This window comes from Dasypus novemcinctus, chromosome 4, assembly GCF_030445035.2.
Source record: "Dasypus novemcinctus isolate mDasNov1 chromosome 4, mDasNov1.1.hap2, whole genome shotgun sequence".
NCBI lineage: Eukaryota > Metazoa > Chordata > Mammalia > Cingulata > Dasypodidae > Dasypus > Dasypus novemcinctus.
The window spans coordinates 75,109,312-75,123,657 of NC_080676.1; the positions used below are offsets into that span (position 1 = coordinate 75,109,312).

Sequence of the window (14,346 nt, forward strand, 5' to 3'; positions counted from 1 at the left end):
GGAAAGAAGTATCTCATAGAGAACGGAAAGCAGGGAGGGTTTCCCTTTTCCATTTAGGTATAACACGTATTCTGTTTGGGGGCTTAGGGCTTTAAAGATATAATTTGCTTTTATCAAAAAAAGAAGTGGAAGGAATTGGGACGTCTTCCATATTTTTGGGCCCCTGCCCCCCCCCCCCGACCTTTGTCTTCATGCTCGTTGTTGCCAGCTGTTGCACAGAGCTGGCCCTGACTGCTCCTGCCTTCCCAGACGTCTCTGTCAGTGCTTGCTATCAAAAACACCCTCTCCAAGGAAGGGTTTCATCCCACTTGAGTGCATGGATTCCGTTTTTTACTGGATTTTTTATAGCATGTGAAGGAGGTGTTTTGTTGTTGAGTTGACCTAACTCTGGTTTTCCTTTGTATAGTCACTGGATTTAGCTACGGTCAAGTGAGTGGCGCAGATATTGAGCAGAGGACTTCCAGTGACCACACAGACCACACCTACGCGGCATCTGCTCTCACCAAAGGGGAACGGACTTTACTGTCCATTACAGAGAACAGTTCGTCTTCGGACAAAAGGGAGAGTTCAACCTCTTACGTTCAGATCTCAAACTCTTCACATTTAGGCTCTTCCTCTTCGCAGGCTCAGACCGAAAAAAGTAACGTCTCATCCCACAATGGCGAGTATGCTCAGCCGTCCACTGAGTCCCTGGTCACACGCACGTCCCACCTTCCATCCTACACGTCTGCTGTTAATGTGCCCAGCACTTTGGTGCTTCTGGACTCTGAGGCCGGCTCAGTTGGTGACTCGTCGTTGTCTTCCTCGGGGCCCCCTCTGCCTGTGCCGTCGACATCACGATCCCACCCGCTGTTCTCACCTCCCTCGCCAGCCCCTGGGGCCTCCGCTCATCCAGTGACGTCTGCCCCTAGTGCATCTCTGTCTTCCTCACCACCACCTTTACCAGCATCCTCGACCGCAGCTCTGCCTGCTCCACCTTCCATCACACAAACCACCTTACCACACGCGTCTTCTACCCCAGTCCTGCCCGGGGCGAGCGAGACTCCTGGGGCTTCAGTTAGGACGTCAACAACAGCAGCGGCCCCGGCAGTGCTCCACCGTAGTCCAACAGCGGACCCTAAGAACCAGAGCAGCTCATACCAAGAGAGAACGGGTCCAGAGTCAAAGCCACGGACCCCGGTGCCTCTGCAGACAGAGTCCACGGGAGCTGGAGCAACGAGCTCTCCCTCTAGGGCCCATCTGCCCCCAGGGCTAACAGAGTCCCCTACTGAGAAAACACGTCCAGCCACGAGCACCCACATAGCCCAGTGGTCTCCAGCGTTGACAGCCACCACCCGTGAGACCTCTCATCCCCCCATGACCACTCCCAGCCTCCCGTCAAGCACAGCAGCTCCGACGGGGGCTACCACAACAGTACAGGCTACTGCCGGAGGGCAGGTCTTGTTGACCAGTCCTGAGGTTCTGGTGCCACAAGTCTCAACAGAAGGTGCCGTCACCACAAGAAGGGGCCGAGTTCACGTAGACATCACCACCACATTGAGCCCGCTCACGTCAGTGAAAGAAACGTCCACGAGGCTTGGCGGGACAGAGGAATACCGCCCAGCTTCTCATTTCCCCAGAGCATCTCCTCCGCCAGCCACAGCTGTTTCTACCCGTGAAGCATTGATCCCTAAATCTACCACCTTCGCTGCTCAGAGCAGGGCACAGTCCCCTACCGCCTTGTCCTCTCCAGCCTCAGGTAAAACTTGCCTCACAGGCACATGCTGACGGCCAGGCCCCATCAAGGGCTGAGAGCTGTGTGGGGCTCCGGGTTCATGTGAATGTGTGGAAACGGCTAGTATTTGAAATAGCACAGTGTCTGTGTTGATCTAAAATGCTTCCTGTTGAAGCACTTAAAGGGTGCAATAATGTCACGGTGGGCCTAATTTCCTACCCTGAGTGAATTCTTCCTGAAGAAAGAGAAGATGTATTGGCTTGTATGACATCAGTAGATAGAGCCGCTGTGGCTTTTAATTAATTATGGCTCAATAATTGCAAGCACTTTCCAAGCATGACTTTAACTTTCCCAAGGTCAGAGAGGGGCAGTAATATGGGACTGGAGGGTGGAGAAACTGACGTAAAGAAGGTTTACGTGCCCTGTCTGCGACCTGAGGAAGTTGGGTGCCTGTTCAGGTGGGAGGCCCGAGCCTTCAGTCTTGTCAGCTGGCCCCAGTCACCAGGGAGGCTTCTCTTGATCCAGGGGAAACCAAGCTCCTTTGTCTCCCTGCCGTTCTGTTGCCAGTTGGTAAATGGAAGTGGAGAGGTTTGTCCCATTAAAAGAAGATGAACTAAACTTTTTCTGTAGCGACTGCATGCCCTGGGCTCCTTGACACTGCCCTTGGCCTTCTCTTTAGAGCCACGTTCAAGTTGCTGGTGCAAGGAACATAAAGCCATCCGAGTGCTTCTTTGTTATTTAAGAAAAGGTAGAAGGAAGCAGAATGATCTGTCTTTGGATGTCATGTTCACAGTTGTTCTTTGGGCTTGTCCGGACCTTGGGAAGGAAGGGACTGACTGCGCAAGGGAGAAGGGAAAGAGAAAGGCTTTGCGGTACTGAAGCAGGCAGCTCAGTTAGTGACAAAGTTCCAACCAGCCAGCCAGGATCCACCTGGCTCCTGGGCCTGGGGTCGTAAACCGCCACACCATGTCCCCAGGATGCATGAAGTACCAGTCCCCTTGTGTCAGTGATGGGGGGCCCTCTGGGAAGTGAAAGGTGCATCCTTCTTCAGGGAAGTTTGGGAGCCCTGCTTCGGGGTACACAGGCCAAATACATTCCACTACCAGAGTGGAAACCTAATTCACAAGTCTCCCTTAAAGCCGATTATGGTCATTACCATGATAACTGTAGGCAAAGTTGAGTATTAGGAGCACAGTTTCTGGCTGTTAGTATATTTTTGGTGGCACTATTCATATTCAACATTTAGTTATGCCTGCATAGGCTTTTCTAAGTAATATTTAAGGTAGTAATGAAGAATAGGAACAACACCTTTAGAGTAAGTCCGTCGCCCCCCCAGAGGTGCTGTTTTGTAGTTAGAACTCTTGACCTCCACCTTCTTTTTCTCATTCTACTACTGATTTACTCCTTGTAGATGATGCAGGTATGTGGGTCTCAGCTTTTCTGAGTATGTGTTAAAAGCTTTTATTGAGCAGCCCCTGGACCTGATGCTGCCTCCTATGCAGGGCAAAAGCGAGAGTTGTGGGGGGCGGGGAGCCGAGGACGACGTTGAGGCCTGTGGGCTGTGGGGACCTAAAGGAATTCAGGTGGAGCTAGTTTTTACATTATGGAAAGAGAGAGGGCAGTTGGAGAGCTCAACTCCATCATTTTCAAAAGGATTGCACAAAGCATACAAGCCTAATTAATTTTTGAGATTTTTGAACAATAGGTACTAGGGTTTTTATTATATTTTTGTTTTTATTTTTTATTAGAGAAGTGTGAGCATACATAACAATCACACATAATGTGCAGACTTCCCATGCATCACCCCTCTACCAACATTTTACATTGTTGTGGGACATTTGTTGCAGATTATGAAAGAACATGATCAGACTGTTACCACTAACTATGGTCCATAGTGTACACTGGGTGTATTTTTCCGTACACCCCCTATTATTAACACCACGTATTGGTATTGTACATTCATTTTAGCTCATGAGAGAACACTTTCATATTTGTCCTGTTAACCACAGTCCCTCTTCTACCACATGGCTCACTGTGCTAAACAGCCCCATGCCTTGTACATTCTATCCACAGTGCACACTCAGAGGCTCTGGCCGGCATCACAGTTGAACAGACATCGCCCCAGGAAACCTTTGAACATTTTCCTTAGTCCAGAAGAAAAAATCCCATCCCTCATTATTGACCCTTAGCATTTTTGATACAGCACTTTCTTTGACATTGATGCAAGAATTATACAATATTGCTGTTAACTGCAGTCCATAAGTTACATTAATTGCACTTTCCCATGGATCACTATATTCATACCAACTTGTAATCTAGTTCATAGAAGAACATTCTTGTATTTGTATTATTAACTACAATCCTCATCTACCTCTGGGTTCACTGTGTTGTTCAGTCCCTAGATTAGTCTTTAGCTTTCTTTCCATTGATAGTTGCATCCCTAGACTACTCCTTTCAGCCACAATCCCATTTATATACCAGCCATGTTATTTATACTCACTATAATGAGCCAGCATCAACTCTAACCATTTCCACACTTTCATAGTCAAGCTAATTCAAAATTCTGCATTCCTTAAGCATCAGTACCCCTTTTCAGTCCTCATCCTATCTCCTAGTAACCTATAGTCTAGGTTTTAACTCCATGTGTTTATTCTTCATGTTTAGTTCCTGTTAGTATAACCATACAATACATGTCCTTTTGTGGCTGGTTTACTTCGCTTAGCATAATGTCTTCAAGGTTCATCCGTGTTACCATACGTGTCCCAATTTCATTTCTTCTCACTGCAGCATAGTATTCCATTGTATGTGTATACCACATTTTGGTTATCCATTTATTGATTGATGGATATTTGGGTTTCAATCTTTTGGCAATTGTGAATAATGCCTCTGTGGACATCGGTGTGCAAGTATCTGTTCGCATTACTGTTTTCAGTCTCCTGGATATATTCCTCACAGAGGGATTGCCAGATCAGGCAGCAGTTCTATATTTAGCTTCCTGAGGAATCACCAGACTGTCTTCCACAGAGGCTGCACCATTCTACATTCCCACCAATAGTGAAGGACTGTTCCTATTTTTCCACATCCTCTCCAGCACTTGATGTTTTCTGTTTTTTTTTTTTTAAATAACAGCCATTCTTTGAGGTGTGAGATGATATCTCATTGTCATTTTGATTTGCATTTCCCTAATAACTAGTGGTGTTGAACATTTTTTCATGTGCTTTTTCACCATTTGTTTTTCCTCATGGGAGAAATGTCTAGTTAAGTAATTTACCCATTTTTAAATTGGATTGTTTACTCTTTTTTTGTTGAGTTGTATGATCTCTTTATGTGGTACTAGGAATTTGATAAAGTCCAAAGGAAAGCAGGACACACACACACATACAGAGAATAAGTCTTACAGCAGGGAGGATGGGTTGATCAAGGATGCTTTTTCCCCCTTAATGCATGTTTTAAATTGGCATTGATTCAAGTAGAATGTTCTAGTTATCACAAAGGCAATCTGATCATCAGTTATGAACTGTGTGACCTATAAGCAGTATTTGAATTTCAACTAGTTCTTGCATTCAGGAATGCAATCGTCTAACACTTGCGTATGTGCACAAACTAGTTCCAGTCCCCAGGCCCCCTGGAACCCATCCTATTTTAGTAGAGGGGCCTTTCAGGTAAGTAAACAGAAATAAGCAAGAATCAAATATTAGCTGGGATGATTAACTATTTACCTAGAGAGGCTTTTACATTCCTGTGTGATTAACTGCTTTATTCCTGGGATGTGTCTTTAGTCAACAGCTGTGCCAATAAGCCTTGTCTCCATGATGGGAAATGCATCGTTGACTCGACCGGCCACGGGTATCGATGCTTGTGCCCACCTTCCTGGCAAGGGGAGGACTGCAGTGTGGGTAAGAGAAAAAGTAGTGTCCAGTTGGCCGCGCTGCACTATCACATTGAGATAGTCAGTAAATTTTTTTTTCCTCCAAAATGCAGGGGCATGAGGTTTTTCTAATTAATACTGTGCTTCACTGCAAACATGATCATCTGTAGTCTGTAGGATAGTATCAGACATCGTAACATGGTGCTGACCAGCCCTGTGGTCTGGCTCTTTGGGCTCCCGACACTTGGTCACACTGGACCACCTACAGCTCCCTAAAGACCTGCGCTTCCCTGCCCTGGGTCTTTACTGTGCTGATGCCTCAGCCTAGAATCTGCTTATTAAAGTCCTTCTGGTCTTAGTCCAGATGTTATTTGAGACAGTCCTTAATTCTCCCCCTCCATCAAAACCGGCTGCATTTTCTGTACCTCCAGATCCCGCTGTGGGTTTAGAGTTAGCTGTTTGCTTGGCTGCCTCTGCGCTCGGTAGACAGTCAGCCCTTTGAGGACAAAGGACTCCTCTCTAAGCCTCACTGCTCCTAGCACCACTTGGCCTCAGTAAATGCTCACAGTGCTGGACTGTGATTTTTCCATCTCCCGCTGACTGCGTATGTCCTGTCTCCTCTCCCCTGCAGATGTGAATGAATGTCTCTCGAGCCCCTGCCCTCCCCTGGCCACATGCAGCAATACTCAGGGGTCCTTCATCTGCAGGTGCCCAGTGGGGTACCAGCTGGAAAAAGGAATATGCAGTTTGGGTAAGAGAGTTAGTCTACCTTGGGATTTATTCTGTGCCACAATGTCTTTTACAAAAATAACATTTACTGTTTTCCAAAATCAATTTTTGTCCAATGGATAAAGGTAAGAAATTTTTAAAAAGAAATGAAGGACATTGCCTATAATTCCACCACTAAGAGATAGAACACTTTACTTTGCAACCTTTTTTGTGTATATTAATTATATTTTATATAGATATGCATAAACTTTGTATCTTAAGCATTTTCCCATGTTAGTAAAATATTATACAAACATCTTAATCTCTGCATAATATGCCATCGTATGTGCATGAAGATATTTGCTTAACCATTCCACCTTGCACTTGAGAAAAGGCTGGTCTCACAATGTAATAATTTTTTTTTTAATTAGGGAGAGAAAAAAGGAGAAGAAAGCCCTGATTGTCCTACCACATTCATGCATTCTTTCATTTTTAAAAATGATCCTCATATTCTTGTCCACAGGCAGAAACATTTTTAAAAGCAGCTGCCATAATAGCACCATAGAATTTGTCATACTTTTTCCACTAATTTGATAGATTCGTGAAGCTAAGTTGATTTTAAACATAATCTCCATTTTACACATTAAAAAGCAAACCAATCAACCAAATGAAAACTAAGACCTGGGAAAGTATTAGGTGGCCAAGCTTATATAGTTGGCTGCTGAGAGACCTGATTTCCAGCCCACATTTCTTTCTATTACACAGTAATGTGTTAATCATAAGGGCTTCCTTACATACAGGCTATAGCCCTTATGAGGGTGTTGAGTTCAGTACCTAACATGTTGGAGAAATTTGAAATGAAGAATATAGTATTATCTAATCTGGCAGGTAAAGTGACTCATCTTTGAATCATCTTAAATTGCCCATTGTGACACTGGATACACAGAAAGTGCTCAGTAAGTTTTGTTTTTATATTTTTTAGAGAACAAACATGTGTGTCCCTTGAAAGTGTCATCTGTATGAATTCCTATAGGTTAACAGGAATCAGACTCTTTTTTAAAAAACTTGTTACACTTCTAAAATAATAGTAAAATTTTGAATATGATTTAAAATACAAGGATCAAGTCAAAACATTATTAAAAAGAAAGAAAACTCTAGAAATACAGTCTTCAGTCAAAATCAAGAATTCCTCTTCTTCTAATAATTCATTTGTATTTGTGTAATCTATTCTGTTTAGCCATGCCCTATAAGAAACAAGTCAGGAATTTTCAGCTCATTCAAGAATGTAGAAGATGGAAATGGTTCTGTTTTGCAGCACTGTGGAATGGACACATGTCCAGGACTCAAATGCTTGCCTTCTAGCTCTCAGCCCATCACCTGCAGCTCATGACCCCTGAGCCTCAGATTTTCTCATCTGTAAAATCAGAATACCATCTGCTCTGCTTCCTGCTCAGGGTTATTGTGAAGCTCAAGTAAAATAATGTATTTGATTAGGCTTTGAAAAATGATAACAAGCTCTCCAAGTGTGAGGTATCATTTAACACTAATTCTTCAACCTCTTGGACCAAAATTCAAAGCAATGGAAACAATAAATTGCTCCGAATACAAAATAATAATTATAGGTCTTTGAAAAAATATCACTTTAGATAACATATGGAAATCAATTACATTAGAATCAAGTATTCTACATAAAGCCAGATGATGTAAGTACAGGTGTGAAGGCATAAAATTGCCTGTGGAGAGTTGCAGGGGTTGGAAGGAGAATGTATGATGCCATCTCTAGATTCAACTGAAGTCAGAGGCCACCTTTATTTGGAGCTGTCCTCTATTACAACTCAGAAGAGATCTGTGTCCTTAACGTTTACCATATGTGTATTTCTGTGCAGTCTGGGTAAACCTAGACATGCCTAGCCCTGTGAGATGTGAACCCGTGAAGAGTGGGTGGCTCTTCTGGAAGCCGGTGGGTGCCTTGAGTGTCCCACAGGTTCATCAGGAGGAGAGCAGTTCTGTTGCGTTAACGATCATCTTCCCCTTTTCAAGTCATTTAGCTTCATTGTTCATAAACATCGAGGAACATGCAAATTAGAGCATGCCGAAATGCTTCCTTCCATTTGGCCAAGAATGTTTTCAAAGAGCTCCCTGCTGCTCAGAAAGAGTCCTAAGCAGCTGGCTCCACTGAACTGTAGCACAAGCAAAAAGATGTTAAATAAGGATTAAGGGCTTTAGACAGTAAGTATAAGATGTTAGATGTTTTCCCTGGCTGGTTTGTGGGCCTTTTTCTTAGTTCAGCATGCACATTTTCACTGAAAGAGCAGCTTCATGAGCTTCTGGTTTTTGTTTTTTTCCCCTGTACAGAGGGAAAGATAAGAATTTAATATAAAGGAAGATAAGAAGTAGCTATAAAACAGACTGTACTAGTTTTGGGTTGCCTGCTCATATCTAAGTCCCATTTCCCTCAGGACCAATTAAGCACAAATTGGTGTTAACTAGAATTTTATTTTATGCGTGAACTGGGCCTTGAGGCTGCTTTCTTTCATTTCTGAACCCACAGTATCTTGAGAAGGGGTGGTTTTCATTATGTGGCCGGTAGTCTTGGAGTCTGGAAACCTTGGGTATGAGCCTACTGCAAATGTTCCCCACCTTTCTCTGTAGCCCCTTGATTGTCCTTCGGCCAAATTTCCTCAGGGGGCAGAGGGTGCATCTGGGAAAGAAAAACTTCAAAAATGGGCACACATGAGTTCCAATGCTAATTTTGCACTTGGGAGCTGTGCAATCTTGGGGAGTTACTTGACCCCTCTAAGAATCTTATCAAGAATATGACAGGCATTTCCTCTGAGCAAGAATGAAGTTTGGATGGGGGGGGGGAGCTCTAGTGAGAAGAGGAAACCAAAGCAACCATCCCCTTGGAGTTAAGGACTTATTAACTTGGCGAAGGCATTGGAGAGCCTTTCTTTGGACCAAGGAGCTGTTTCAGTGTACAGTACCACATCTCTCTCCTTCTTCAGCCAGGACTGTATTGTTTAGACCAGCCATATTTTTCTTTGTCGTGGCTTTGCTGAGCATCTGTAAGGTGTGAGGCCATTTGAGAGGCTTAAGGAAGGCTCCTTCTCTCCCTCAGCAGCACTCACAGACACAAGAGGTTCTTGGAGTCTCTCAGCCAAAGTTTACTTGGTCTAAGCCTTCAGCTCAGTTCAGGAGATGCTCCTTTGGCAGGAAGGGGACAAGAAGAGGAAGGGGCAGTCTCCACCTTACAGGAGCTCGTAGGCTGGCCAGGCTGGCCAGGGTGAGAGAGAGATGCAGAGATTGTCCCTGTGGAGTGGAATAAAGCTGGATACCCCAGCAGTTTACAAACACAGAGCCCCAAGGAGGTCCATCTATCATGTGGTCTAACAGGGTATGCTTTCATTTTCAGTTAGAACCTTCGTGACAGAGTTAAAATTAAAGAAAACTTTTCTTAATACTACTGTGGAAACACATTCAGACCTACCTGAAGTTGAAAATGAGATCACCAAAACGGTAAGTTTCCTCAGAGGCATCTTCATGCCGGCCCTGGTTTCCTAGAACAGATTTTATTCAGAGTTGGGAACCTCCTGGGGATGATCTGCATCTCCTGAGTTCTCCATATCTATTATTTTTGGCAGGTAAACTTCATGGTACAATAAAAAGCCTTTCAAAAATAGAAGAGAGGTGTTGAGAACCGGAGATACGGAGAGGAAGCATTTCTTTGAATGTGTCCTCACGTGCAGCCTCTTACCTCTGCTTCCATGTCTCTTCCATGTGCAAACTTGGGAGTCAGAGACACATGGGGCCAGTGACATTACCCGAGTTCACAGGGAGCAGGGTTGTAAGCTTACTTCTTCTAATCCCACACCCAGTGTTCTCGTCTCTCCACCACCTCTTGGTTGTATCGTAGGGAGGTACTTTGTTCTAAGAGAGTGCTAAGTTTAGAACCCTGTGCAGAGGTGCAGTCCAGTGCCAAGTGACTTATCAAACTTGTTAGTTTTTGCTCAGTTTCAACATATAGTTTATTGGTGATGTGGCATCCCCACTTCTGAGGAATAGTGACAATTTAAGCAGTGACTGGGGAAGCCACTTAAATGGCAGATGTCATTCTGCTTCACTAATACCAAAGGGAAAAAAGTTAGCAATAATAAATGCCCTTCATAATATTAAACAGTATTATTTAAAGCAAAATATATATATATATATATTTGCTAACATTCCATGTATGAATCCGTCTTCTGAAGAGCAAGATGTGTCTGAGACATGGGCTTTGAGGACAGAAGGGTCTGCAGTGGACAAGGTCTTGAGACTCTGTGCTCCATAAAAGGAACCCCCAGCCCTACTGTGCAGGGCAGAGGGGTGAGGGTGAAGCAGGAATGATCCTTCATGCTGTAGAGGGATTTTCTGCTCTCTCTCAGGGCACAAGGCAAACACAGGGAGAGTCGCTCTTAATTTGCTCTCTACAAAAGGGCTCTTGACCCACGTAATGCAATTTTCCATGGCGAGCCCTTTTGAAGAAGACCTATCTTTGAGTTCGGTCAACTCACTGCTGATTGTGAGGGGTCTGTGTAGGGCCTGCCAGACCCAGGCAGCTGAAAGGAGCAGAGCCTTTTCAAAGAGGCTCCTTCACTATACACAGTCCAAATAAACAGTGGCCTCTGAGCGTTTTGAAGTCCTGGCTCTTAGAAGAGGTCTGCTCTTTTGAAGATGTTTTGCATCCAAGGGTGCTGCTCTGAATATTATTTCCTGCTAAGATCCCCGCTCCCCCCCCCCCCCCCGATTTACTATCTGATTTTCTCCCTTTGTTCTCATGGGATAGAGCAGAAACTCATTTAGGAGGGGACCAAAAAAAAAAAAAGGACAGCACTTCTGTATAAAACTTCCTGCTGATAACTTGATAGCTGGAAAATGCCTGTTTTATCATGAAAGTAGGAAATTGGCTCTAGCTCTGGGCCTGTGTCGAACTCTCAGTTAATGACGAACCTGTTTCTTCCTTTTCAGTTAAATGTGTGTTTTTCAACATCCCCTGGGTATACCCGATCCACAGTTCATGCTTCTAGGTAAGGAACAGAATTCCATTTGCTTGTGAACCAGTTTCCAGAAAGGGGAGGATATTCTAACAAGGGTGATGGCAGCAAAGCTGGGCCCGTTTTGGCCAAGCCACTGGGTGACCCAGCACAGAGGTTAGATCACGGTCATGCTCTTCCATTCTCTCCCTGGAGAACGGAGGTGACACTCATTTTCCAAAAGCCCTGCTGGTGCCCACATGCCATTTTAGGACAATTAAAAACCTACAGCTTCACCTGCAGGGAGTCCAGCACAGTGGTGATCTCACTGCAGACCACCTTTTCCTTGGCCTCCAATGTGACGCTCTTTGACCTGGCCGACAGGATGCAGAGATGTGTCAACTCCTGCAGGTCCTCCGCTGAGGTCTGCCAGCTCTTGGGCTCTCAGCGGCGGCTCTTTAGAGGTAAGAGGGATGCCGATGGGGAGGACCCCTCCCGCACAGAGCGTGCCTAGAGAAGGGGGAGGCTCTCAGGGCTCAGGCCCAGAGCCTGTCTTTGGAGTGGGTGTCAAGCGGAAGTCCTCGTATGCCTGCGCCTTTGAGCACACGCACACACGAGTCCTACATGCACCACCACGACGTCACGTGGGCCCTGGCAGCTGTCCTTCTAGTTCTCCTGTACAGTGCTGATGTGGGAGGGCAAGGGGTGTAGGAACTGACCTAACCAAGCAGGAATCACTCTTCTGTCCCTTGAAAATTCCTTCTCTCCCTGGGGAGACAACACCCTTGCAAAGTGTACCCGCTTGTCAATGACTGATGTACTATTAAGTGACAGAAACATATGCTGTAGTATCCCAGTTTTTTTGGCAAGTTATAAATGCATAGAAACAGGACGAGGAGGATGTAATCCAGAATGCTCACGGAGGTGCCGTTAACGGTGGGCTCCCTTTGTTTTTACTTTATTTGGTCAAAAGCCTGGTCTAAAGCACTGTAAATCTAGTGTGGGGAAAATGAAGAAAGGGATTAGAGAAGATAAGTTCAGGAGGCAGATTTAGATCCTGGAGGGGAATTTTCAGCTCTGTGCTGGCACCAAAAGTGCTTCCGTGCAGAGGAGCTTGCCCCTGCTGTGCCATATCGTAAGTGAGCAGAGTGGGCTCTGGTTACCTCCTTTGACTACAAAACTAGGACTAGCCAAGGCTGCAGAATCTAGTCTAACCGCCCCATCTGCTACCCAGGTGCTAGCTGTAGTTGTAGGTATCAGGCCCTGCTGCTCTATCTGCTGGTAGATCTAAGACTTTCCCAGTGGGTCAGATATTTGTAATTGCTGGACTGTAACTTGCAGAGCTTGGGACTGGGTAGGTACTCTTTGGCTTCTGGGATAAGCGCTGGTGACTTGGCCCATTTAAGGGCTAGTTATTAATTTGAAAAAAAAAGTTAAAGTTTCTGGGGTTGAAGTTGCTATTATTCACCGTGACTGTGGAGTTAAACAGAAATTTCATGCTTGGTTACATGGTGCCCTAAACTTTGAGGCAAGAGCTCTTGGTTTTTACCTTTTTGTTTCTCTTGCCAAGGATTCAAGGGTACCAGCCTTTCCTCCCCAGCACGATCAGAAGGGTAACTTTCAGTTTACTAAATATTTGTGGAATACTTCCTAAGTGGTCAGCATTGTGGCAGGTTGCTTTCTTTGTCTCCATTAAATGCTTCCATACCTTGCAAATCAAGTGGCCAGATGTACGTACTTGGAAGGTCCTGCTCCCAGCAGCCTTACCACCCTCTAATCCCCATTCTTGTGATTGCTCAGATGTGAAGCTCCAGTCTTCCTTGCTCCAGGTCTGAGGTCCTCATTCTTTACCTCTCTTTTCAGAGCCCTTGAGAATAGACAACTCCATAAGTAAGCTGTGTGAGGCTCATGTCCCCATTTTTGTTTCCAGGTCTTCTCCAACCAACCCATCTTGGTTTCTTACTAACCTCTGTGAATGCTAAGCAGGTGGACTTGACTAGCAGGAGCTGTCAGGTTGTAATGTCTGGGTTTTTCCAACATTGGGCGGTGCTGGGCTATTCCAGACATTGCCTTTGGAAAGGGCAAGTCACTCCCCTGATTCAATGTACAAAATATCCACTTTCATACCTTCCAGAGAACTGTAACTCCTGTTGTCTCCAGAGGTCTAGAGTCTTTGGAATTCCCCCGTGGAGTGAAGTGGTTTTAGATTTACTTAAGTTCTCCTTGTCTGATCTTTGAGCGGATGTTATGTCCAGGAAAGACCATGGGAATTGTAGATGTAGAAAAATCACATCACCAGGCCTAAAACGAACACAGGATTACACTTGGTTCAATTTGATGGATTTATGATAGAATATTTCTCTTAAGAATTTTTAGGCTGGAGACTCCTACATCTCTGAAGCAAGGTCCAGCTTTACCACTAAGCTGCATGTGTGCGGGAAGGCCTGCTTCAGCAGGGTGAAGGGTATTTGCCAGCATGCTGCCTTAATCGGGAGCATGGAGGGGGAACGCTCTGTCGGCGTCCAGAAAATATCTAATCAGGCCAGGGGACTCAGGCTGGCCGCTGGATAAGGCTGGTGCCAGCCTGGGCAGCTTTTTGTCCTATTTCTTTATATGAAGACTTGAAGCCTGGTAAAGCCTTTGAAGAGTTTAGCTTTGTGGAGGTTCAGTACCTCTCAGATTGTAGAGGTCCAGTAGCTCTGGTGCCAACTTCCCAGTATTTTGCCTGGTGAGATTTTCCTTTTTAAATCCCTCCCCCCCGCTTAAATACAAACTTCTCACAATGAACAAAGGAAATTCTATCACCCACACAAATGAGGTTCTGATTTAGCACGCCAGCTTCCACTGATAAAGGCAGGAAATTCAGCATTGAGAACTGAATCGTGTCCTAAACTCACCTCTCTGTGACCAGGCTGTGTCCCGGCCCTGAGCCCTCAGGACTCACAGAGGGGAGGGCGCCGCTGGGTAGGCGTCTGCTGGCGGCACCAAACGCGCCTGGGTGGGGGCCGTTTTCCAGAGTGTCAAAAGCTGGTGCCTGGTTTCCGAAT

The 14,346-nt window shown here is 45.3% G+C and overlaps 1 protein-coding gene across 2 annotated transcripts in view; it reads left to right on the forward strand.

Moving 5' to 3' along the window:
* The window catches only part of HEG1 (heart development protein with EGF like domains 1), a 92,473-nt gene that overhangs the window by 45,711 nt on the left and 32,416 nt on the right, over nucleotides 1-14,346 (forward strand). For both annotated transcript variants that reach the window (XM_012528029.4, XM_058295670.2), the window contains 6 exons: nucleotides 407-1,738; nucleotides 5,494-5,610; nucleotides 6,214-6,333; nucleotides 9,703-9,806; nucleotides 11,295-11,353; nucleotides 11,603-11,763. In XM_012528029.4, the coding sequence (XP_012383483.2) occupies nucleotides 407-1,738; nucleotides 5,494-5,610; nucleotides 6,214-6,333; nucleotides 9,703-9,806; nucleotides 11,295-11,353; nucleotides 11,603-11,763 (1,893 nt within the window). The remainder of the gene's footprint in view (nucleotides 1-406; nucleotides 1,739-5,493; nucleotides 5,611-6,213; nucleotides 6,334-9,702; nucleotides 9,807-11,294; nucleotides 11,354-11,602; nucleotides 11,764-14,346) is intronic.